We start from the raw sequence: 23,544 nt of genomic DNA on the forward strand, positions 1-23,544 counted from the left end.
AACGACGCAAAACAAAGAAACTGTTAGACGTAAAACGCAGTGGATATTGAAACATACCGATTAGTTGAGTGTGTACCGTCCCTTGGAGTAGCGCTTTCAGTACCTTCAAACTTCTCAAGACGAATTAGGTCAACCATTTGACCTAATGTCTGAGGTGACATTATCTTTGTCAATAAATCTGCAGGTTGATTCTCAGAGCTCACATGAGTCAGCTGAACCACAGAATTCTCAATAAGTTCACGGACATGGTGAATCTTTAAGTCGATGTGCTTATTCTTTGCAGAGACTTGAGAATTCGTAGCGAGAGATTGAGCTGCAGTACTGTCAATCATGACATTACTTGCGACAAACGCTTCCTTATCATTCCATTGCAATGCATGAGCGAATTCCCAGAACAGCTTTCGAAGCCATGATAATTCCTTAGTGCAAGAGGAGAGAGCAATGTACTCGGCTTCAGCGGAGGACAAGGAGATGACTGTTTGACGTTTGCTTCTCCAATAAACTGGTGCTTCGTTGATGGCGATAATGAATCCAGTTGTTGACCTCCTCGTGTCTTTGCATCCTCCCCAATCGGCATCAACGCAAGCAACAATAGAGTCTGGGTTGAAGTTGCAATTGCGTCGGAAATGTAGCCCATAGTCCAATGTACCAGACACATATCTCAAGACACGTTTCAAGTACGACATGTGTCGGGGGGTGGGTGCATGTAAGTGGCGGGCTAAGACAGATATTGGGAATGAAAGGTCTGGACGGGTGCAAACTGCCAAGTAGTTGAGACCACCGATGATTCGGCGGTACTGAGAGTGCTCCTTTTGCGACAGCAAGTGTTCACCTGGATGTGCAGGGAGCAGGTCCGCATTCAAAGGCAGAGGAGTCCAGACCGAGTTGGCTTGATCAAGTCCGTGAGTTAGTAGGAGTGACTCAGCATAGCGCGTCTGATGGACCTTGATGTGGTCGGGTTCTTTGGAGATCTGCCATCCAATAAAGGAAGAAAGTGTACCGAACAACTTAACGTTGAACTGAGCCGACAATCTTTCCTTGAACCATGACATCAAGTGCGTGCTATTGGAGGCAAATGCTATGTCATCGACCACAATAGCGACAATGACAAACTCGTTGCCTTTGCGGAAGAAGTAGAGTCGAGCGTCGTATCGCGAGGTGTTGAACTTCCAAGAGTTCAGACAAGTCTCCAGTAGAGAACCCCATATCTTTCCGGCTTGCTTGGTTACATACATGGAACCATGTACTTCAGCAACATGACCAGGCTTCCTTTGAAGCCGACTTGAATCCGTGGGCTGTTCCATAATAACTGGAATGTCAAGTTTGCCGTAGAGATAGGCATTAGAAATGTCTGCGCCTTCGAGCTCCAGGTTGTGACTACTTGCGAACGCCAGCAAGATGCGAAGCGTTTCGTGTGTGGCCACTGGAGCGTAGGTGTTGTCTGGATCGTAGTCAGTGAATGGCTTCTGCTGATCACCACGTACACAGCACCGAGCTTTGTGAAGGACGTTCCCAACGTCGTCAAGCGGCTTGAGTCTGAATACCCAAGTAAATGGGACTGGATGCATATCTACAGTCCGAGGGATAAGCATCCATGTCCGACGTTCGACAAGAGCATCGAACTCTCTGTCAATGGCGGCAGCCCAGTTTGGGTCTTCACAGGCGCGTGAGAAAGAACGCGGAAGAAGCGGATCGCGAATAGTTTTCTTCGACACAAACACTGTAGGGTGATGTGTTAAGGCTGCAGTGAGTACAGATATCAACTGCTCTTCCCCATCGTATTCGCCTTCAATACCGGGAGCCGGCTCTTCGTCTGGAAATGTTGGTTGTCCGAAGGCATCGAGTTCCATTTCACGGGAGATACCATCCATAAATGTCGACATACTCGGTAGATGCTCCGAGTTGTCATGATGGAAGTCTTGTGCACGCATGATGATTATCTTCTGCGTGGACGGAACGAAGATGCGAAATAGAGTGACTTCACTTTCCATACCCACGAAGTGTCCAAACACGGTGCGAGGAAGAAGCTTCTTCTGGCGAGTGGTTTTTGGTCTATAGATGAACGCATGTCCTTTCTGCCCAAACTCCGGAACCATTGTGAAGTCGATCCGAGTATTAGGGTTCCAAGCCAGAATGGGAATGTCACCTTTGATGCGCTCCGAGGGGGAGCGATTGCGGAGCCAGTTGCCATGATTTATGGCCTCTCCCCATAGTTTGAGAGGTAGGTCACTCGCAAAGAGAAGAACTCTTGCTCTTACCCAGTGTTCTTGGATAAGTCGTTCTGCAGATCCGTTGCTTTCAGAAGCGTAAGCAGGATAGTAGTCAAGCTTGATGCCGTAGTTGTGACTGAACTCCTTGACGTCTTCCCCTTTGTTCTCCCCAGCCCGATCCAGCTTAATGTTCTGAAGCCGAATCTGATCGTTAAACTCAGTCTGTGAGCGGTTGTGGTACCATTCGAGATGTCTATATGTCTCATTCTTTGTCATGAGCATGAAGACATCAGACTTACCAGTGTAGTCGTCCAGTATTGCAAGTGTGTAGGAGTTCCCAGCGACACTTGGAGTCACAGGACCTGAAATGTCAATGTGAATCAACTCCAGTGGCTGTTTTGTGATGAATCCACTTTTAGACAAAGGAGCACGATGAGCTTTCCCTTTCAAGCAAGGGACGCAATCGAGTTGCTGAAGGATGGACTTTTCAAAGAACGGAACAGATTTGACTGCATGAGAAAGCTTGATGTAGCGGTTAATGCCAAGGTGGCCAGTCTTCCCATGCCACTCCAGGGCAGGATTCTTGTTGACGTTCATAGCGACTGTTGTCAAAGACATGTTTGATTTTGAATTGTTCATGTCGAGAGTGTACAATCCATTCTTCTTCTGAGTTTCCCACAAAATCTTCCAAGTTCCTTTCTCCATTAGGAAACATGCGTTGTGCGGACGGATGTCGTCGGTAAACGCAACAATGAAGTTAGAACTTAGGAGCCCGACTGAGAGAATGTTGGAAGAGAAGTGAGGGGCATGGTAAGCTTCGATTACCATGCCACCGCCAAGAGGGATTGACACTTCTCCTTGGCCAACTAGTCTTGACACACCAGATGCAGCCATGACATCTTGTGAAATACGTGAATAGTTGATGAACGATTTTCGAGAATGGAAGAAATGATGCGTAGCACCGGAGTCAATGTGCGCGCAGGACCTCTTCGCGCTAGATACTTCAGCAATTTGGCTTCGGAAGTCGAAGTCGTTGTTTTGTAGTTGCACCATGAATCCTCTTGGGACTTCGTCGTCCGCCTGAGCGAAGCGAGTCGAAGGGCGAGGGGCTCCTTGGTTTCGGTGGTGGTTGCTAGCTCCCCAACTGCGAGTGGGGGAGTTATCGTTGTTGCGGATATTACCACGAGGAGGAAGAGCGTCCGGAAGTGGCGTGCCGAAGTGCACATTTCGATTGAGACGCAATGAGGGACGTCCTTGAGGCGCTTGTCCATTTCCAGCCCCCTCGTCCCTTAATCGGTCCCAACAGTCATTGTAGAAGTGACCCGGACGTTTGCAGTAGTTGCAAGTGCGCTTGTCAACTCGACATCCGAAGGTTCCTCTTCGTCCATGTCGTCCACCTCTGCGACCTCTTCCGCGACCTTTACCTCTTGAACCACGACTGCCTCTTTCCGCGAAATTAGCCTTAGGTTGAGAAGTGATGCTGTTACTCGACTGCTGCATGTTGTGAGGATTAGATCGACGTGCGATCTCGGCTTGTACAGCATTGACAACCTTGTCGAAATTGAGGTCCTGTAGACTAGATACCATAGCAAGAGGCGCAAACGAGGATGGCAGAGAGCGGATTAACTTGGAAGTTTTCTCCGATTCAGAGAGCTCAGCATCATACGTAGCTAGCTCCCCAATGGTTGTTAAAAACGAAGCGACATGCTTGTCCCAGTTACCATTATCTTTGAAGATTAAGGTGTCCAACTTTTGTTTGATGTTTTGCACCACTTGAGCGTTTGACATCGTGAAGATACGCTCAAGCTCTTTCCACAGATCGGAGGCCGTCTTTTCATCGTCGTCCACAAACAAGCGTGTTTGGGACGCGACGGCGTCTCCAAGGCAAAGAATGATATTGCCTTTTGCACGCGCAGCTCGCATCATCCAGTCCTCGATTGCATCACTCGAAGATGCACCACGGCCGGTGGGCTTCGGTTTCAGTCCAACTAGAAGTGGATCGTTGCGCTGAAGATAAGCCTTCATCTTCCTGCGCCACTGAATGAAGTCAGACGGGACTTTGAGATTTGGCACTTTGCTCAGAGAGTCACCGCCTTCACCATTATTTGACATTATGACGGGTTGACCGAAAGTTGCACAGATGTGCGAACAGTTGTATGTGACAAGAGGGGTGCGAAAATAAAATTTGAAAGCGAATCAGCACCACCAACAGCGAAAACGAAGATGCACACAAGAAGAAGAAATTGCTGATCAACGTTTTCAACTGTAGCCTTGAGAAAGTTTGGTGTGATGCGTGGAGTCCAAATTGTGCTAGATGATCTCCAATTTTCGTTGTCGAAGTTGAACGTGATGACAAATGTGTGTAACCTTCGCTTGTGTTGCCGAAAAGCAATGCTGACGGCAAAGACGACGACAACAACTGAAAGTTGTAAATGGGAACCCAGATCGACGCCAAAGTAAATTCGTTTTGACTGTAGGTCGAGAAAAACCGAATGGAGACCAAATAAAACACAGCAATCACACACAACGTCAAACCCCAACAAGTGCCCCCGCCACCGACAAACACTTGACTAGACTTGACTGGACTGGACTTGACTAGACTTGACTAGATTTTCAAACTTGATTTCCAACTTGAGCTTGAGATTTGCTTGAGGTAATGTAGCACGAGCAATAGTAGCGCAGAGCAGTGCGGTGCAGTGCGTTGTGAAGCACCCGGCGCGAGAGAGGACAGCAGAGGAAGCGCAATAGCTGTAGGAAAATAGTAGACCGACACCACGAGTTGACTTGATGAACTGTAATGCACTACCCGATCCCAGGCCTTCAGGCACTCTATAGGTTCAAGGGTAGCGCAGGAGTCCAGTTCGACGTTTGTACGCGGGGGGGGGGGGCGGTTGAGAAGTAGTCGTCGATTCGCAGAGACAGGGCGCGGCGAAGGAGGAAGTAGGTAGCGCGCGTCGGTTTTGGTCTGAAGGGCGCAGTGAGATTGTTCCTCACCGCGATGCTACCATGAACGAGGTGAGCAATAAACGTGATCGAGAGTGTGTCTTCTCCCGGTGTGAGGGGGCGAGCTGCCCCCGGTCACACAACTTTATGTCATCCAGTCCGAGACTGGTGGGCGCGATGCCGCGCCGCCGTCGAGTGTAGATTACTAATTAATAGTTAAATCTACGATGGTGCGCATACAAAATTCTCCCTTTTGGTCCGACTACATTCGTCGCCCAATGCCAGCCGTCCAAGTATGGACGGCGGCGGTCCGGAGCGTTCTTATTGGACGAAATGGCTTTCGCCACCTCATGGCCAAAGGCCCTATGATATGCCTATCTTGGCAGCCTCGGTGCTCATATCTGCACTCAGCGCGTGTCTGCACTCGAATCGAGGCGACAAGGCTCGTTTCAGCACAGTGATCATATCAAGTTATCGTCACCATTGCATTGTTAGGAGTCAATCACTCGAGAGAACAAACTTGCATGCCAGGTTCAACGCAACCGCAGAGTAAACTCGTCACGAATTGCAACTAAATTAGTCTTTCCGCTCAATATCTCCAAGAACAGCGCTGTACTGCATGATATATACGCAGAAACCGAAATCCGGCGAAACGCTTCCATGCTCATTTTGTCTCCTGTTTGTCAGGGAGGCGGTTCTACCCACTTCTCACAACGTCACAATGGCAGCACACGTTTGAAGGGCTGGCTTGGAAAAGATGCCTGGTAGTTCCAAGTTGGCTTTACGTGTATGTACAAGACAGCTTTACATATTTTGCATGCTGCCATTTTCTAAACAGCTACGTAATTCTTCGCGGCAGCGAGCATCTTCTGTTCAGTGGCCTAGTTAGAATATCGAAGCGAGTAAAACTGTTTTGACGACTACAAAACTCTTATTTCTGCCTCTGCTACACTATATAAAAAGGGACGAGCTGAAGTGTGTTCTTGTGTACAGTGCCTAACTATCAGATTTGAGCCCAGATTTGGGGCCGGCCCATGACCACTGTGGCAGCACCAACTAAATAGGGCAAGTGGCAGGCAGACCGTGCCAACGCCACCGATTTCGCCAAACTCTGTATCTCACGCTGCTCAAGTTCACCATCGCCAAACTCTAGCCAATGCGATAGCATTGACACCGTGAAACGATCAATGTCTTTCGTCCCAACATCCCATAGATTACCCACAACAGCTTCTGATCCGTGAACTAGGTAGTCAACAGCGGATCCGTTGCTTTCACTATTCGCCATTTGATGGTTTCTGGGCCGCGCTGATGAGCATCCCATTAGTAGCGCAATCGGGCTCCTTCCCTTCTTCAAAACTTTCTTTGCAGGCAAATACTGATCTCCAGCACCGTGTCCGCAGTATAAGTAAATATCCTCACTATTATAGGCGCTAAACACCTCCTCTCTCGAGGCTTTTCCGAAAGACCCTGACCATCTCGAAGACTGCTGAAGCTCTTTGAAAGTATTCTCTGTTCGGCCTAAATCCCCGTCGGGATTGACGACGAAGAAAAGACTTCCCGGGTCAACAAAACTCTTTCTCTTCGTCATGTGATGAAGCAAAAACTGCAGCGAAGGCACCCTCGTAACACCGGCATCTAACTGACGAAGTATTGGTAGTGACTCCCACGGAATAGTCTCCAGTATTGAGTCCAAAACAAGGATCAATTCACCATGTGTCACCGGATGTTCCTCGATTTTTTTTCTTTCTGAGGAAGAAAAAGAAGTATCTAGATCTGCAAAGGTCGTCCTCATGGCTCGAACAAAAACATCACATGGATCCGAGTCGCTTTGTAAATCTTCTACTTCTTCGTCAAATGGATTTTTGTTCGGTTGTGATGGAATCAGAAGCAATCGCAATTGGCCAAGCCATTCATTTTCAACATCAGACATGATCTGCTTCATTTCGAAATCCAACTTAAACCTGTGCTCCCACCATTCTTTCTTTTCTTGATCTGAAAAACTTTGTCCCGCTTTGACTGATCTTGACTTCATACTGCTGAGCACATCTTCCAATCTTTGTCTGATTCCTTCCACAGATGCTTCAGTCTTGATGGGAAGAGGTATGCGTTTTGAAATCGTTGAGTCAGAGCTCATGCGCCACAAGACCAGATATCGCAGTGATTGATCAACACTTAGACCAACTATCACACAGTTAGATTTCAGCAAGCAACCTTGTGCTTGCAGTATGTCAACGCTAGGGCACAGTTTGTCAGGCAATTTCATTTCAAGCCGATCAAATGATGTTCCTAACCGATCAACATCACTTTGATGCGAATGAGAACGCGATTGTTGCGTCTTCAGTTGCTTAACTACTGTGCCCCACCGCAAGTTGAATGTACAACCTGCCGACTGCATCAGGCCTGCCAATCTTTGCTCTTCCTTGAGGGCAAAAAATCCATGAAAGTTCCATATTTGGCGACCGAACTGGGGACGAAAGTAGGCTGGCACCATTTCTAGCTGATTCATCGCTAAAATTCTCGGGAGTAAATCGTTGCTGAGCGAATCATTAGAAGGTTCTTTGCAGAGCTTTCGCATACGGCTCCTTGTCACTCGGCCTGATAAGTGGTCTTCTGGAACCTTCTGCACGGAGCGGGCAGCAGTAAATGATCCAGGTTCCATTCCCTTACGAACGAGATAGTGCATCATGATGTAGACACAAGCTAGTTTTGTTGTCTCCATAGTGTGCTGATCTTCTTCCACCGTTTTGACAATGCGCAGTGCCTCTGGAGTGCTGGTTTCAGTAAACAGCTCAACGATAGGTGTGGTGATCCGGTGATCGAAGATGGCAAGATGATCACTCCGCTCATCACTTGACGCAGCGTTTTCCAATCTTTCGCAAATGTCAAGCGCAGTCTTCAAATTCTTCCCAACGGCTTTCTCAACGTTTCTTGTGAAGCGATGCGAAAACGCCTCCAAGGAGAGAGTACATATACAATGTATTGCTAAAGACCTAAACAACGGACTGCGTGATGGGTTGTTCTCTTCCGACAGTCCTGAGAGCTGCTCAAGAAGCAATTGTTGATGCTGCTGGTCCAAATCTACTGCCATTGGTTGACGCACACAACAGAGCGCTGTTGTGATCCGACGGAAGTATGCATTGAGAGGAAGGCATTTCGAAACAATGAGGCCACACTGCTGAACGTAGTAGCTAGCATCTGCAAAGCTTTCGACACTGTGCAAAATGCTTCCGATATAGAGAAGACTAGCTGCAAGTGACATTATGTCACAAAGCACTGCTTGTCCCTGGTCCATACGAATATCAAAACTGATATCAATGCAGATACCACCAAGCTCGAAATGTTCCTTCGGTTTCGGCAGCCCTGTGCTCTTTGAAACCTGCATTAGCGGAATGATGTTGGATTTTAAACGGCGCTGAGCGGTACTCAGATCGCTTTCTTCCACAAGCATTCTGTCGTTGCCTGTATGCTTTTGCGATTCCTCCAACTCTTTTTGGTCTACTACTTGGCGTCGTCTAATCGATGTCTTGGACTTTGCGCTATGTTCTTTTGAGATCTCAGAAGATGGCCGGCGGCACCATGGCTTAAACCCGAAAACATGTCGGTATGCGTTCAGAACGCAAACACGCGGGCTCGAAATGCCCAACTTTCCTCTGCAGACATCACCAAAATCGTGGGCGATTCCTGCAACTCGATCGAAATCTTCCGTTGCCGAGACTGCCGACAACCACTGAGCGATTTCAAGACCTAAGTGCAATAACTCAAGATCCTGTGAAAGTTGGTGCGCTGAAGACATTCGCAACTGAACGTCAAGCAGTTGATTCTTGACGACATCCATTTGTCTATCTCGTAATGCAAGGATAGCGGCCGAGAGTTTGGACACAACAAAACTCTGATCGGCAGAGCAAGGTATGGCTGTATGATGTGATGAAAACACGTCAACATGGGAGTGGCCTTGACACCTCTCCGTACCGTGATTCGTCGCAACGTCTGAAAGAGCATTATAGTCAAGGGATGAGAGCTCAGAGGAATCATTGGCGAGAAATGACACCCAGACAGCATGAAGCTTTCTTTGCGAACATAATTCGAGATTTTGGTCAGACAAGGGCTGGTGCAATAAGTGCCCACGAACTCTTACAAGAGTGTGCAATTTGTCCACGGGCTTACGATGGGCGTCAGGAGCAGAGCAAGATTGCTTCGCCTCAGTGCAGTATTGCATGATGACAGCCAGCACGAAATTGGGATCACATTCGGGTTGACGAAATAGTTTAGTCGGTGTAACCCCTTGAAATGCCAGAACTGTGTCCTCTGAAAATCTTCGGGCATAGGTTTGAAGGCTTTTTCTGTTGCAGCTCGGTCGTCCTTCTTGGAAACCAGCGGATGAAATAGACAAGAGCTTTAAGGACGTTCTAGCAGATTGACACCAATTTTCAAGAAGAACGTAGCATCCTCTAGCCAAATCCAGAAATTCGGCTTCGGAATTGCTCAAGCTTGAGCTTGCGTTTCCATCGAAAGACCACAAGTCCGCACAGCACTCTGCCAGCCGAGCGGTATGGCTGAGAGTGTCCATATCAGCGATATGAGGAGATTGTTTAGAGAAACTCATTCTTAGATTATCACGCAAGAGCCTGTGGTAAAACCCCGAAATCCAGCTTTTCCATTTCTGGGCTCCCTCTTCGAATCGCTCGGCATGCTTTCGGACAAGAATGTCGATACACTTCACCACTTCGCACAGGTAGGCCAATTCCTTCTCCTTGAAGTGCTGCCTTGATATTTCTCTTACTGCCTCAATACAGGCACCAGTCATCTTATCTAAACGAATTCGCACTTCAGTGATTGCCTCGTCGTCCGCAGCACATCGATTGCTGCTGTCAATGTCTAGTGCGAGTAAGGCATCGAGCAAAGATCTCATGTACGAACCCATCAGCAAAACGCCCCCCCGCGGGAGATGTTTGGTTTGAGGTCCAGCAACGACGAGAATCTTCCGAATTGGTTCTAGCACCCGCAGGAACCTCAACATCCGAAGTCCATGCCGTTCGCAATCACGAGCGGTGCGAAATCGGGCCTCCTGCTGTTCGTGGATGTCAAGAAGCGTGTGGAGGCTTGGCACCGAAACCTTCTCCACAAGTTCCTCAATAGTTCCGAAAGCTTTTTCACAAATACTCCCGTCGTTCTCGGTCGTGATCAGGGGATCGTGTGCGTAAAGACCATGCTTTAAAAAGTGGTACTGCAACTCGCAGCTTTCTCGAATACCGACTTCGTCAGAGTGTTTCTTCAATGCCGATATTCTTTTCGCGAACACATCAGGTATTGGCTTCGAAATTGAACAGGTGGACCACACAAGAGCAACGTGGTCCAGCCACGCTGACACATCCTCCGAGAACCAGCGATGATCGTCCATAGTATACCTTGACACGTACACCAGTGCATCCTCGTATATCGGTCGAATAATGTCGTTCACGTTCTCAGAATCTCTCGAATGTCCCCCACGAGTGAAACGATGAACACACCTTAGGAGATCCCGACTGTATTGATTAAGCTTCAGTCCTGTAAGCGTTAAGGCATACGCTCTTGTCTTCAATATGTGAAGCGGATCATTCGTAGCTCGTTGACATTCGTTCAGGAAAGTCATTTGGACTCTTTTTAAGTAGGTGTTGCAAGCTCGGTCATATTGCGGCTCAGACTGTTTTGCGATGGACTGCAGATGACGAATCCACGGCATAACGACACATCGTGCCTCTTCCAACACATCTAACAAAGAGTGTTTCCCGACTTCAATTGTTAGCTTGACAACGAGGGCGCAGATGACAACAGCCGCAACTGTTGCAGAGTCTTTCTTTGGCAAAAGAGAATCGCTGTTACGGGTTCTAACACCACGAAGAAGGAAATTATGGAGGTGGTTGTTTGGTGTAGGCGTTGAGCTCTCTGTCACACTCGCCAACTGCGGATCTCGAATTTCTTTCGACAGCTCATGTTCGAGACTTGATGCTTGAGAGCGACCCCTCCGTACTCGCTTTGCAGCGGGAAATCGGACCGCAAAAATTCGCGCTAAAGTATCGTCAAGAAGCTCAGAAACTGAGGAAAGAAGTTCTGGATCTACAATACCTTGATCGAAGCACAAGCCTGATGCGTGATTGACCGCATGCTTCTCTATGGCTGCGACAATAAAAGCATGGGACTGCTCCTTGCGCTGAAGAAATTGAGCTAGGTCCCGAAATGCTGTTATTGCTGCAACAAAAGCATAGTGCGCACTACGCAACGGCTTGCCTACTACCTCGCTGATGACAGCCTTAATAAACTCGAGCCGCCTCGCACGAGGCAAGTCCATGGTCGAGAGTCCGAGGACCTGCTTGACTCGAGCGGTGACATCCTGGTCCTTGTGCAAGTCTCTCAGGATAGCATCAAGCTGAGATTGACGCATCTGACATGCGCTGATCAATGGCTATCGTCAAGAAATGCCATGCGGGCAGCGGACGAGCTCGCCTGTGTGCCAGAAAAAGTTGAAGACGAAAGAGCGGGAGCTAAAGCATTCAAATGTCTCTGGGACAACATGGTACAGTACCAAGGGTACTGTACCAGGAAAGGCAACAATAAAAAGATGTTGTTTTCTTTCAAAATTTAAAAAAGGGCGCGAAACTCGCAGACAAAGGAAACACACTGAAAATGCTTTCCTTTGAGGTCAAGTCGGTGTACTGTACGAGCACCGTCTTCGTCAGCCACTGTCTGGTCCACGTACTCTGTCTCCTCCGTATGATTCATCACTGATGTCTTGGTCTCTGATCTTATGTGCACAACTATGTTAGCCATACTCGAAAGCTGAAAAATAGTATCAACAAACACCCGTAGCGCTGCAAGGTCTTGAAGAACACCCAGCTTGGTCCTTCTCCCGACTACCGATCAATAGTATGAACTCTTCAGTTTTGCGAAGCGCGGAAGCAAATGCACATGCGACAACTGCCGTCAGCGCTGCAGTAAGACATGATCCAAAAATGGTGGTGTCACCTGATTGAAACGAGAAAAAAGCGGAAGGCTCTTGCAGCTATCGCCGGCGGGATCTCCATGACCTGGAGGTCGATGGGGCCCATAGTAATGACGGTGATGGCGTTCGCTCGAAATTCAGACCGTTACCGAGTAAACGCTCTGAGAATGGTCCGCGCAAGTCTCTATGCCTGGATCTGAGAAAGTGGCCTTCGTCAAAACTGGACATTCGGCTCTCCCGAGGGCTTAGGCGGTCTGGCTTGTCTCCCAGTGAACGTATAAGGCTCACAGCCTCAAGAAGTACGACAGGGTTTACATCTTCCCTTCTCTCCCAGATCACTTCGGCAACGCGGAAGGTCATTTGCCCAGACAAACCACACCGCGATACCCATTGTGGACGCATGGCTCTGCTGATGACAATTCGCGCTTCGCGAAAAGCATCAGACATCCCGAAAGTAGTTGATGGACATGTATATAGGGACCTTATCGCTTGCATCGGTTCCAGTGTAGGTGGTAATTGCTTTTTTTGGTACATGACAACTTTCCTTGACATGAATTCACTCAGGTTGGTTCGATCTTTGTCTATTTGGGCCACAACCGCAGCCCCACTCAAAGACCGTAACCCACTCACAATCGTCGTGTCGGAACCACGAGTTGCAGGTGCTCTACCAGCCGACCCTCTGTCGCCTGTTTCCTTCGGTATGACCGGCGTCATCGTGTTCATCTCTCCGAATGTAGGGAGCGACGTGAACCGCCTCGCAGCGCTCTCCGAAGTGTTCTGCACGGCAAGCAAGAACGGGGCGAGGTACCAGACAATTACGCGCTTAAGGCTCTCGATAGCAAGATGCTCAAAGTGATACGGCAGCAAGAATCCTTGATATTCTGAGAAATAATCTTCCATCGTGGCAATGATGTCAAGCATGATTTCTGTGCCGGTTTGGGGTGCATAAAGGCGTGCCACATGCGACCTTAGGGACGAATCCATTCCATCTATGAGCACTAGTAGTGCCGATGAGGCACATGAGCGAAAGCCCTCAATTACGCGCTCCATCCTCTCCTCGATATTACGCCGACCCCTCTCTGTAGCAAGCGGAACGAAGAGGTCTCTGATATCCTCTGAATACTCGAGACATCTTGCCATATTGTTCGCAGTAGCGCAGGCACTGAGGCGGTATTCCTCCTCTGTAGACTCTAAGGCTTCATCTGACATTGCCGACCGCACTTCACGTTGAAACGCTATGAGACAATCAGCTGATATCTCGGCAATTGCTTGATCCATGCCCTTGATCTTCAACGCGAGCATTCTTCTAACCTGCTCATTTATCGAACTTAGGACGATATCGGGGAGAGTTGAGTTTGATTTCCCTGCAGTATCTCCGTCAGATCCATTTCGCAAGGCATTGTCGATATCCCCCTCACGTGACGCGTTCCGATTTGCGGCCATAGCGAACTTCATTTTGGTTGATATCCGTCCAGCACAATGCTTTTGGAGCGCGAAGATAAGTCTGCGTCTGTCATCGTCGCTGAGAAAAGAGTCAATCGTTTCCTCATGCTCTCCGACTTCCGTCCGATACTTGCAGTACCAAGATGTCAACGCAATTAAATCTGATTCCGAAAGCATCATGGAGCCGTCTGGGTGTACCAAATGGAGCAACTGTGTGATCAACCTCATGAACTGGCGGTGCAGCTCTTTTTCGTATGAGGATGATATGCAAAAAGACGGAGGCAAGCATGGAACAACGAATCGCCGGACCGTTTCATTCTCTGATCTCCTTTCCTCAATCCAGTTCAAGACTCCTGAAACATCTACAAGTCTTCCTCGCGGTGACGGTTGACTTCTACTTCGGTCCCGATTCATTTCTTTCTCCAAGTCATCCAAGCCTAGCTCCCGTTTCTTCTTGTAAAATATATCGCGGATAGAGGTCATTACTGATTCTAAAGCACGATTCCTGTAATTCTGTGCCCCAAAAGGCCGGACAGCCCCGCCCTCTTCAGTAAGCCCGCAACGCTCTAAATGTTTGTTCCACCACACGTCTTCAGCTTCCTCGCTTTCTATTATACGACCTGCTGCAACTAAGAGCCGAGGATTGCTCTGAGACACAACGATGACGTTCGAGAAAATATCACGAATAACGAAATCTTCAAGGGTCCCTCGAGTTTGAGTGGCATCGGCAAACCACGATAGTGGTGAATCTGTGACGTCAATCGCAGGGGTCTCCAATAAAATCAGGTCTCGTAGGCGTTCAACAGCTGTTAGAATGGCATGGGCTTCAACGAGCATGGCAGCGTTGCCAGGGACAACTTTGTCGACACCATCATCAACAAGCTTCGCTATAAATTTGCGTGTTCGCTGCACCGCACCTGGCGCTCCCATAATGAACTCAAGATAATATATCGTGTGCGCAACATTTTGCAGAGACTGTACGTTTTCTATCTGTTTAGTGTCCGCCAAAACGCCGGTTGCGATCTCTGTGCGAGCTGGGGATCCTTTGCCATGACGTTCAAGTACGTTTCTTGGTTTTAATGTTCCCCAAATTTCGGAAGCAGTCGCCAAGGCTGTTCTGAGGGACTCTCGTTCGTTTAGGACGTTGCCGAGAAGACTTCTCGCCGTGTTTTTTGCAGCGGCAAGCTCAGCCTCCCACTGCTCCTGTTTGGCATTGATGACAGACAGAAGGTCTCCATCTGCATCTGCCAGTGCCGCTGATACTGCTCGGATGGTTTCTTCTTGTACTTGACCCATCAGAATGCTCCCCTGTGGTCATGCTCGAAAGCCTTGAATCAAGCGAACAAATCTCCGCCGACCGATGGCCTTGAAAGCAGGTTTGTACACAGTCTTAAGCATCAATTTGCTACAGGAGAATTTGAAGGATGTGTGCGTAACGACCAGCAGTTCACTGCGCTCATCTTAGATTTCCCAAGCCTCGCAAAAACGGAAGCAGTGCTAACGGTACCCCCGACGACTCGTCATCCAATAGAAGACAGGACAAGCGCCTCTGTGCAGCAATGCAGTGGAAATTTGAAAAAATACATAAATCTGAGTTGTCCACAGCACGGAAAGAGGGATCGATTTTCGATGAGAGGCATCGATGCTCCGTCCTCCGCCAGCAAATCTTCATCGGATCTCTCACCAACGCGTCTAACTTCTAGCCCCAGTGAAGTGGACAAACGGACAAACCAGATTTATTACTGTGAAGAGCGCTCGGCGCCTTATCGATTGATTGGGATATGTCCGCGGAGAAGCCGGTTGCGACGTCGTCAGGTCATGAAACTCCCTCCTCGGCTCCGTCTCTCAGAGCTACGATCCGTTCTAGTCGCGAATTCCTTTGCAGAACGTTGACGACCGCAAGGGTACGCTTGCAAGAACCGCTTTTCTTTTCAAAATGATTTGGAGCATGCGTTTCTCTGACGCGATGACGGTCGAACAAAACTTCTTTCTTGCTCAGGCGCACTCTCCACTTTCAGATGACAAACTCGAAGCCGCAGATGATGCCGTTTCCGGTGTGATTCACAGTAAGTTCATATCTACTTGGCATACACAGAGCCAGTGGATTCAGGACCCTAAGTAAGCCGCATTCCCGTCGAGATCTTATGACTAACAGAAGCTAACATTATTCATCTTCCATACCAACTATTACACCTACGCTCACTCCACCATAGCCGGATATCAAGCTGTGAAAAGAGTGATCCAGAACGGCCATCCTGCTGTGATTCTCACTGCAGCGGGAATAGCTGCTGCCGCCCCATCCTTTCCCTGTACGTGCCATGACTGAAAGCTCGCCCAGGGTGGTCATCGCGTTGCTCTTACTCCGGGTGTTGTAGATAATAGATTCACTGACTCGAAACTGCTTGCCTGCTTTTGCGTCTGTGCGGGCTGTAACGAACGGCCTTTAATCGTGTTGACGAGCAACAGTCGGACCTCAAGCCATAGTTAGAAACGTCGGGCTCACATTGACGCTGACTGCTGTGATGATCTACCCAGATCACCTCAAAACTAAGCCCGCGCCCTCTTCATCACGAAGCGGTGCAACATCAGAAGAATCTTGATATGCTCACGCTGCTATACGCCGGTCGTACTGGATAGAAAAGCTCTGCAATATGTAAGGCAACCGGCTTGTGGTATTCTCCGTTGGCGATGTATGCCTGTACAAAGCGTTTTTCCCGCAAGGGAGTTGGGCGGATTGACTCCATCGCAAATTGCAGTAAATTCTAGAAATGAATCGTTAATGACCTAGGTCGAGATCATTTCCACTTTTACCAGTTCAACAGGTGGCTTCAAAATCTCTCGCTGACTCTGTATAAGTTTCAATTCCGGTTTTTCTGTCAAGCCTTTACCTCTCGGTGTCGCAACCGTTCTCTTCAACACAGCTGTGACGGATGCCATGGCATTGCGACACGCTGCTACCAGATCTCCGGGTAATCGAGATGTCCAGGCAAGCAAGAGGGCCGCTAAAAGATCTCCTGTACCGGTGAAAGAGCCGTCAATAAACTCCGCTGTTAAAGCGAAACGCGTTGAATCCTCGCCGTTTCCCCATGAGGAGACGAGAACTGCGACTCTGCCTGAGTTGCTGTCAAACCGTGTTCCGGTGACAATTATAGTCGGGATGGAGTACTTGTCGTGCATATAGTCACTCGCAGCGAATGCCTCCTTCCGTGTTTCAATCTTCCGTCCAGTGAGGACGCCCAGTTCAAAAGCGTTTGGTGTAAGTATGGTTGCCAGAGGGAGTACTTGATCAACATACACCTTGACGACATTTTCATGAACGTATAGTTTTCCGTCATCGCCCAGTACGGGGTCACACAAGAAGACCAATTTGTCTGTTGCTTCCTTTCGAAGCAATTGAACAGCGTCGACAACCGCAGTTAAAGCACCAGGAGTTCCGATATAACCAGTCAGAAGATGAGTGACATCAGCGAGAAGATTGTTCACTCTTAACCCTTCCAGCCAAATTGCGACCTCTTCAGCAGTGTGCCGAGGTCCAGCAGCCCCTTTCGCATATCCTGTGTGGTTGGCAAGTGTCACCGACGGCAAGACGTCCACGTCATATCCGAGCAGCTGTAGTGGAAAGACTGCTGCTTTATTGCCAACATATCCAGAGACCACATGACTCTGAATTGACAGGACCCGAGCAAGCGAATTTGACGCGTCAGCTAAACACATTCCTACTCAATCCCTCAGCGCAATGCAAAAACGGCAGCTAAGTGAAGCGGTCGCTAGGAGATCTCCTCTTCGACTGCCGCAGCACCGGGAGATGAAGGTTACCAAATGATTGATTGTCCTTTTCCGGAGCGGTTTTTTAGCCGAAGCGAATAGGAAAATTAGCCATCAAATGATGCTACAGTGCCACTCCCCGAGGCTACCGCGTGCAGCTTCGTGGTCCAAGAGGCAACTGTGGAGACGCATCGACATGTGTTGGATGAAGTATCACTAAGTTTGAAGCGCCTCAGAACCCTTTAAATCGTGTACTCTGCATGTAGTCAGGGCTGCTGTTTAATATCGAATACTGCACTGTAGAAATCTTATCCGCTGCACCTGTGGGCTGCCGCTGCTCAAAATTTGAAGGTTCAGACTACAAAAGAAATTGTCATTCGAACAAAAATATCACATCGGCCAGAATACCGCAGCTCCGTAGAATAAACACGCCATTTTGAACACTTTTGTGATGACAACCCATAGCTCTAGTCATGAGGTGACATCTGCGCACAGAAGTCGGCAAGCCCAAACTATACACACTACTTGGCAGTGCCAAGTAGTCTTGTACAATGGTCTATGCCTTCAAGAAAGGCATGTCTTTTAGAACAGGACTTCATCAGTGTATCTGCTTTTTGTAATCACCTATCCCCACGAATCTCCAAAAGTCCCGATATTCTCTGACGTCTGGAAACATCCCTGAGCGCTGCAGTTTGGATAGATGCCAATGCTTGTAGCAGACCCCACGGACGGTTTGTTAACTATAAATTTGCAGTTGCCTAAAGCATTTCAATTTTTGAGACCAAATGGCTTCTTTAGCTCTAACTTTCTCTGGCCCTCTTGAGTTGTATTCAGACGAATCGAAAGTGACTTTGGAATGTGTATCATTCGTATGCTTTTAACTTGAAGGTGAAACGGACATTGTACAAAGTAAAGATGCTTTCTATGAAGCGCTTCAAAGGACTTTGCCACTACTTCAGTTTGGGTCCTCATAACATGTTTTTGCGTTCGATGATGAAATTGATCATCTGTCGTTGGCGAATTTATTTTTAATACTGTTTTCCCCTATTATACCCTGACAGTGCGCAAATATACTTGCATCCACATGAGTAATAAGATGATACTAATGTAGATGCATGTGTATTGGCACTATGATACGTGGAGTCATGGAACCGAAGGGTTATTGGAGTATTCGTTTCTTTGTCTTCAACATAAGAGGAAATCGAACCATCGACACCCACGTCTAAATATAATTTCTATGTGCGGCTGGGCGAAAGTGTCCAACAAAAAGCGTTTGTAGTGAATAACCAACATGACGTGGTCGGAGCACATGAGACAAAGAAGTGCGTGCTTGACAAGCTTTTTCGAGTATGTTTCTGTAGGATGAAAGACCACCGAAAAATATTTGCGCGAACACCGCGCTGATTCTGGTAAACATGCATTTGGTGTATTGAAGACTAGATGCTCTCTGGCTTTGCTTGAAACGGGACAGCCACGAATTGATGTCTTTGCAACATTTAACAGCACTACCCAATTAACGTGAAACAGTCGATTGTCTACAGTTGCCCACAGTTTGTTTACAGTAAAGACATGTTCACGCAAACAAAGGGAGAGGACAAACATCCTCCCTCTCGGCAGAAGCACGACGCCTCTAGTTGAATACTGTCCCTGTACCCGCCTGTAGATTCGCATGCAGTGCTTTTTTATCGAGAGGAGACCACCGTTGACGGGAAGAGAAGTTGGCGTTTCAAATATATCTAACAGAGGCACCCATGAAGATGGACAATTATGCCAGTGTCACTGCTATACAGCACTGCACCCCGTGTTAGCAACGGTATACTTTCCGCACAGGCATCTGGCCGAAGAGTGGTAGATCAACCACGACTGGATTGGTGCGAACATGAGCCCCCTTGATGCAAACCTTGCAGTGTAGGCCAGATGTCTGTCAGAATCCGATACAGTATTCATATATACTGTACATGTATATACTGCTGTACGCATGTTGTGACGCCGGGAATAGTAGGATCTGGGAAACACGGCCCTGTACACTATGTGCTTTCCTATCCAAGTCCACTTTCGTCTTTTTCAAGTCCCTTCTAAAATACTCATATGCGGTTGTTCTACACATCATACTTCAGTATAGGTGGGTGGGGTAGTGGTACGGTATATGCAATCAGCACTGTAGCATGGCTTCTAATAGTACGCAAGGTGATGTCACCAGCTGGCGGAGGCGCTGATGAGATGACGCGGACTATTCCGTAAAAGGAAAAGGGAAACGGAATTCACGGAGACGGACAAAGGCAGTTTGGAAACTGTGGAATAGTTCTGGGCATGATCGCTTTCAGACTGTGCTTTGAAGGATGCAACTGCGCTTGATCTGCGAGAGATTAGAAAGCGCAAATGCATGTAACGTTACCGCTGTCATTGAACAGCCTTGATGATGTGCATAGTTGAAAGGTGTTCATGCATGGGCAGCTTAAAACGCATACAGTCGTTGTCCTCTGCTACTAGACTAGTGTCTAGGTGACAAATGGCCTCATATGAGGTCACTTTTCAACTTAATTTTTCTCGACTTGTGCTAGCTGAACAAAATGGAAAAAGATACTCTCGCCACCGCAGTTGACTTCTGCGCTGTGGAAGGGTGGAGCTTGGTGAGATCTGCACGTCCTTTCCAGGCTTTTTGAGAATACCTAAAGAAGAAGCTTTTTTAAAGAACATGAAAACGTTTTTTGTTGATATCTTCGAAACCAAAACGCCTGTTTAAAATACGATCCGATTGTTGAAACTATATTAGATTCTTAGTATTTCTGTGTATTCATAACTGCTATCTCGATGTTTTGCAGGAAGCTATTGCCGAGGGAATATTGGTTAAAGAAATAGTGTCTAAACTGATTTTATAAAATTTCGATTTAATGTATACTTTTTTGCAAAAAAAAACCGGCCTCATATGAGGCCAAGCCTGACCTCATATGAGGCAAATTGCCGGTCGTCTAGACACTAGGGGAGTGCAAAGAAGAGGCATTGCGAAGTTGAATTGTCCTGTTGGAAGGAATGGTGCGGAGGGAATGTAGCAAGACGTGGCATCGTGTAGCAATGCAGTTGGTGTTGGAGGCCGGTAATGGGTTGTATTGTTGGCCCGACTTGTGTAGTCAATTTGCATATCGGACACTTGTCAGAAAGTGGATTGGTGAGAGACGGGCAGAGTGCAATTAAAGTAGTGCTGGTGCCGGATGTGGGGCTACTGCAGACGAGCAGGAGTAATTATCTGGAGAGAGATTGGATAGGACTGGTGCGATCGCGATTGCTATCTGACTTTTGTAAGGCCATTTCCGCGAGCGCGCTACGGTTTCCTTGAAAACCACCAAAAACATCCCCACCACCACCAATTCCGGAACCAAATCGCGAGAATCAACTCGCGACCGCACCTTCCCCCCAAATTTCCTCCCCCCCCCCCTCGCCTTCTCCCTCGACCCTCCTCCTCCTTGCCGCGCCTCATCTCTCACCCCAACCTACCCGTCCTGTGTTCTTCCTAACACCCGTTCCGCTCAGCCATTCACGCTTCCCTGTACCCCCCCTTAGTTTCTTCACGACACGCCTCTGCCAACCATGCACGTGCCCGCATACGCTGTCTAGAAAACAATTACGACTTGGGACGTGCCTCCAGCGCTCAACCGGCGAGAGACGATCAAGATAACGGACTTTTTCCTGTGACGACCCGTCGCCTCCGCACCTGTGAAAACATTTGCCCTACTTTCGCGCTACCTGCCTCCCGGAAAGCGCTTCCACTTCTTGCTGCCAATCAACTCGCTTTTGCGTCTAGTGAAGCCGCACCGTTCCCTTACTAGTTTTTATGGCACGTGCAGCTCGCTTTCGGGACACGCAACGAGCCTCCCCGCTTTACGGTACGCTTTCTTCTCGCCCAACCACCGCCCATCTTGCCCACCAAGCACCACTCGTCCATCTACAACCACACGCCTCAAGCCTTGACCGCACCTTGCACAGCTCTACCTCATCTTCGTGTGGTCGCCGCTGGACGTCTTCCGACGCGCTGCCGCTAACGAAAGACAACCTGTCGACTTGTGATCCTGATCCTTTTCCGATGACTCTCGCAGATGCGCCACCGCAAAATCGTCTCGCCATTTTCCTTTCCATGCTCAAGCGATGCGAGCAAACTTATAACTTCACTGACCCGCAGTCCCAGTACTCGCTCAAGGAGACCAAGCGGCGATACCTCAACGACATTTCCGAGTATGTGTCGTCCACGAGAGGAGTGTTCAACGAGCGCACCTACGTCCCCTTTATCAACATGGTATCGGCCAACATTTTCCGCACCTTGCCCGTTAGCAGTGCGTCCGTTGACTGTTTTGAAGCAGACGATGACGAGCCTAACTTTGACCCCGCCTGGGCGCACCTGCAATTCGTCTATGAGTTGCTGAGAAAGTTTGTAATATCGAGCATCAAGGATTCCGAGGCGGCGCGCGCCTGCATTACGGTGGAATTTGTGACGGCCCTCGTCGGGCTTTTCAAAACCGAAGACACTCGAGAGAGAGACTATCTAAAGACGATTCTGCACCGGATCTACGGCAAGTTGATGCCGTTGCGCGGGCCAATTCGCAAAGCCATCATGGACGTGTTCCATCGGGTGGTGTATGAGCACGAGCGGTACAGCGGGACCGGGGAGCTGTTGGAAATCTTGGGGTCGATCATCAACGGGTTTGCAGTGCCTCTAAAGGAGGAACACAAACAACTGCTGAGGAAGGGATTGTTGCCGTTGCACGTTCCGTCCAGCATGCCGATATACCATGATCAACTGTTATTTTGCGTGACGCAGTTTGCGGTGAAGGATGCAAGATTTGCAGCGGAAATCATCAACACACTGCTCCGACACTGGCCAGTAACGCAGTCGCGAAAAGAAGTGTTGCTCCTAACCGAGATCGAGGCGTTGATAGAAGTAAATCGACCGGAGTATCTGGAGGGCGTGATCGGGCCTTTGTTTCGACGGGTTGGCAAGTGCATCGAATCGCCACACTTTCAAGTGGCTGAGCGAGCGCTCTTCTACTGGAACAACGAATATATCGTGAACGTGATGATGTACTATCGGGAGGTGGTGATGCGGGCGGTGATCGGGCCGCTGCAGCGAAACCTAGAATCACACTGGAACGCCAACGTGTTGTCGCTGTCAGCAAACGTGCAGAGAATGCTGTGTCAGATGGATGGGGCGCTGTTTGAGAAGTCGCGCAGGATGTACGAAGCGGAGCGAAGAGACGAAGGGAAGGTATGTGCGGAACGTGCAAGACGATGGGGGGCAGTGTATCGGATGGCGCAGAAGAGATTCAGGGAGAAACACGAGAGTGAGAGCGAGGGATGCAGCAGACACGTCAACGAAGGGATTAAGGCAGAGGTGAACGGGACGAAGGCGTTGCCAGTAGAGGGCAAAGGGCAGAAGGGGGCGCTTACAAGCGGACGAAGCCGAAGTTTACAGATACTGTAGTGGTCGGGGCAAGGTGCGGGGCGTGGAGCGGACCGCGGGTTTTGGCGTTGTACAGTACAGTAGTGCAGTGTAGAGAGTACAGGAGCACATGGAAAGCCGTGCCGCAATGGCGAAGTGGAGGCGGAACGCAGATGCAAGCGCAAGACAATCGAATCACTGCACGTCGATGTCGGGGGCAAAGCCTCTGGGATATCTTAGATAGGGCGTTAGGGTGTGTGTGTGTGTGTGTAAAGCAAAGAAGCTGCTGCCACGGCATGCATAGCAGGCGGCTCATTTTTTTTTTCTATCTTTCTGATGCAAGAGCTCTGATCAAGTGCTCCGCCTTTTTTTTTTAAACCGCACACGCCTCACGCGCACCGAAGCAAAGCAAGGTAGTAAGCCTCGCCGGGAGTGCCGCACGGACGCGGCCGCGTGCGCCAGTGCCGCGCGAGGGAGGCGGGCCGCGGGCTGTACCGCGCCCGGAAAGGTACAGCGCGGGGCACGCGGCAGCGGTAAGCGCGGCGAGGCGACACGGGCGGGGGCGGCGCGGGGTCTTGTGTATGTTAAAAAACTTTATTTACAAACCAGGGAGAACACGGGGGGCGGGAGGGTGCGCGGCGAGTGCGCGGCGAGAATTGTAGAGACGTGCGTATGGAGACGTGCGACGCGTGTGACGGCGGCCTAAGTGGAAGCGTACGGACGGGAGGGGGGCGCGTGCGTGAGCTGCGTGCGCCGCGGAAGGCACCGGGGCGGTGGCG

At 49.1% G+C, this 23,544-nt stretch overlaps 6 protein-coding genes; 3 read left to right on the forward strand and 3 right to left on the reverse strand.

Moving 5' to 3' along the window:
* Positions 1-6,156: 6,156 nt before the first annotated feature.
* On the reverse strand, positions 6,157-11,571 carry CHC_T00004631001 (hypothetical protein). The gene has a single exon (XM_005716028.1). It carries the CDS (start codon positions 11,569-11,571, stop codon positions 6,157-6,159), a length of 5,415 nt encoding a protein of 1,804 aa, XP_005716085.1.
* Positions 11,572-11,751: 180 nt separating this feature from the next.
* Positions 11,752-14,868, reverse strand: CHC_T00004632001 (hypothetical protein). XM_005716029.1 is given in 2 exon segments: positions 11,752-12,189; positions 12,190-14,868. The coding sequence occupies 1 exon segment, from the start codon at positions 14,866-14,868 to the stop codon at positions 12,190-12,192; it is 2,679 nt and encodes an 892-aa protein (XP_005716086.1). The 3' UTR covers positions 11,752-12,189.
* Positions 14,869-15,243: 375 nt separating this feature from the next.
* On the forward strand, positions 15,244-16,352 carry CHC_T00004633001 (hypothetical protein). XM_005716030.1 is given in 6 exon segments: positions 15,244-15,353; positions 15,354-15,476; positions 15,572-15,638; positions 15,786-15,881; positions 16,039-16,149; positions 16,339-16,352. 5 exon segments carry the CDS (start codon positions 15,354-15,356, stop codon positions 16,350-16,352), a joined length of 411 nt encoding a protein of 136 aa, XP_005716087.1. The 5' UTR covers positions 15,244-15,353.
* A 4-nt stretch (positions 16,353-16,356) lies between these two features.
* On the reverse strand, positions 16,357-17,286 carry CHC_T00004634001 (hypothetical protein). The gene has a single exon (XM_005716031.1). The coding sequence runs from the start codon at positions 17,284-17,286 to the stop codon at positions 16,357-16,359; it is 930 nt and encodes a 309-aa protein (XP_005716088.1).
* Positions 17,287-21,166: 3,880 nt separating this feature from the next.
* On the forward strand, positions 21,167-22,807 carry CHC_T00004635001 (hypothetical protein). The gene has a single exon (XM_005716032.1). It carries the CDS (start codon positions 21,167-21,169, stop codon positions 22,805-22,807), a length of 1,641 nt encoding a protein of 546 aa, XP_005716089.1.
* An 88-nt stretch (positions 22,808-22,895) lies between these two features.
* Positions 22,896-23,009, forward strand: CHC_T00004636001 (hypothetical protein). The gene has a single exon (XM_005716033.1). The coding sequence runs from the start codon at positions 22,896-22,898 to the stop codon at positions 23,007-23,009; it is 114 nt and encodes a 37-aa protein (XP_005716090.1).
* Positions 23,010-23,544: the final 535 nt, after the last annotated feature.

The sequence above is a fragment of the Chondrus crispus genome, genomic scaffold, assembly GCF_000350225.1.
Source record: "Chondrus crispus Stackhouse genomic scaffold, scaffold_24, whole genome shotgun sequence".
In the NCBI taxonomy this organism is placed as follows: Eukaryota; Rhodophyta; class Florideophyceae; order Gigartinales; family Gigartinaceae; genus Chondrus; species Chondrus crispus.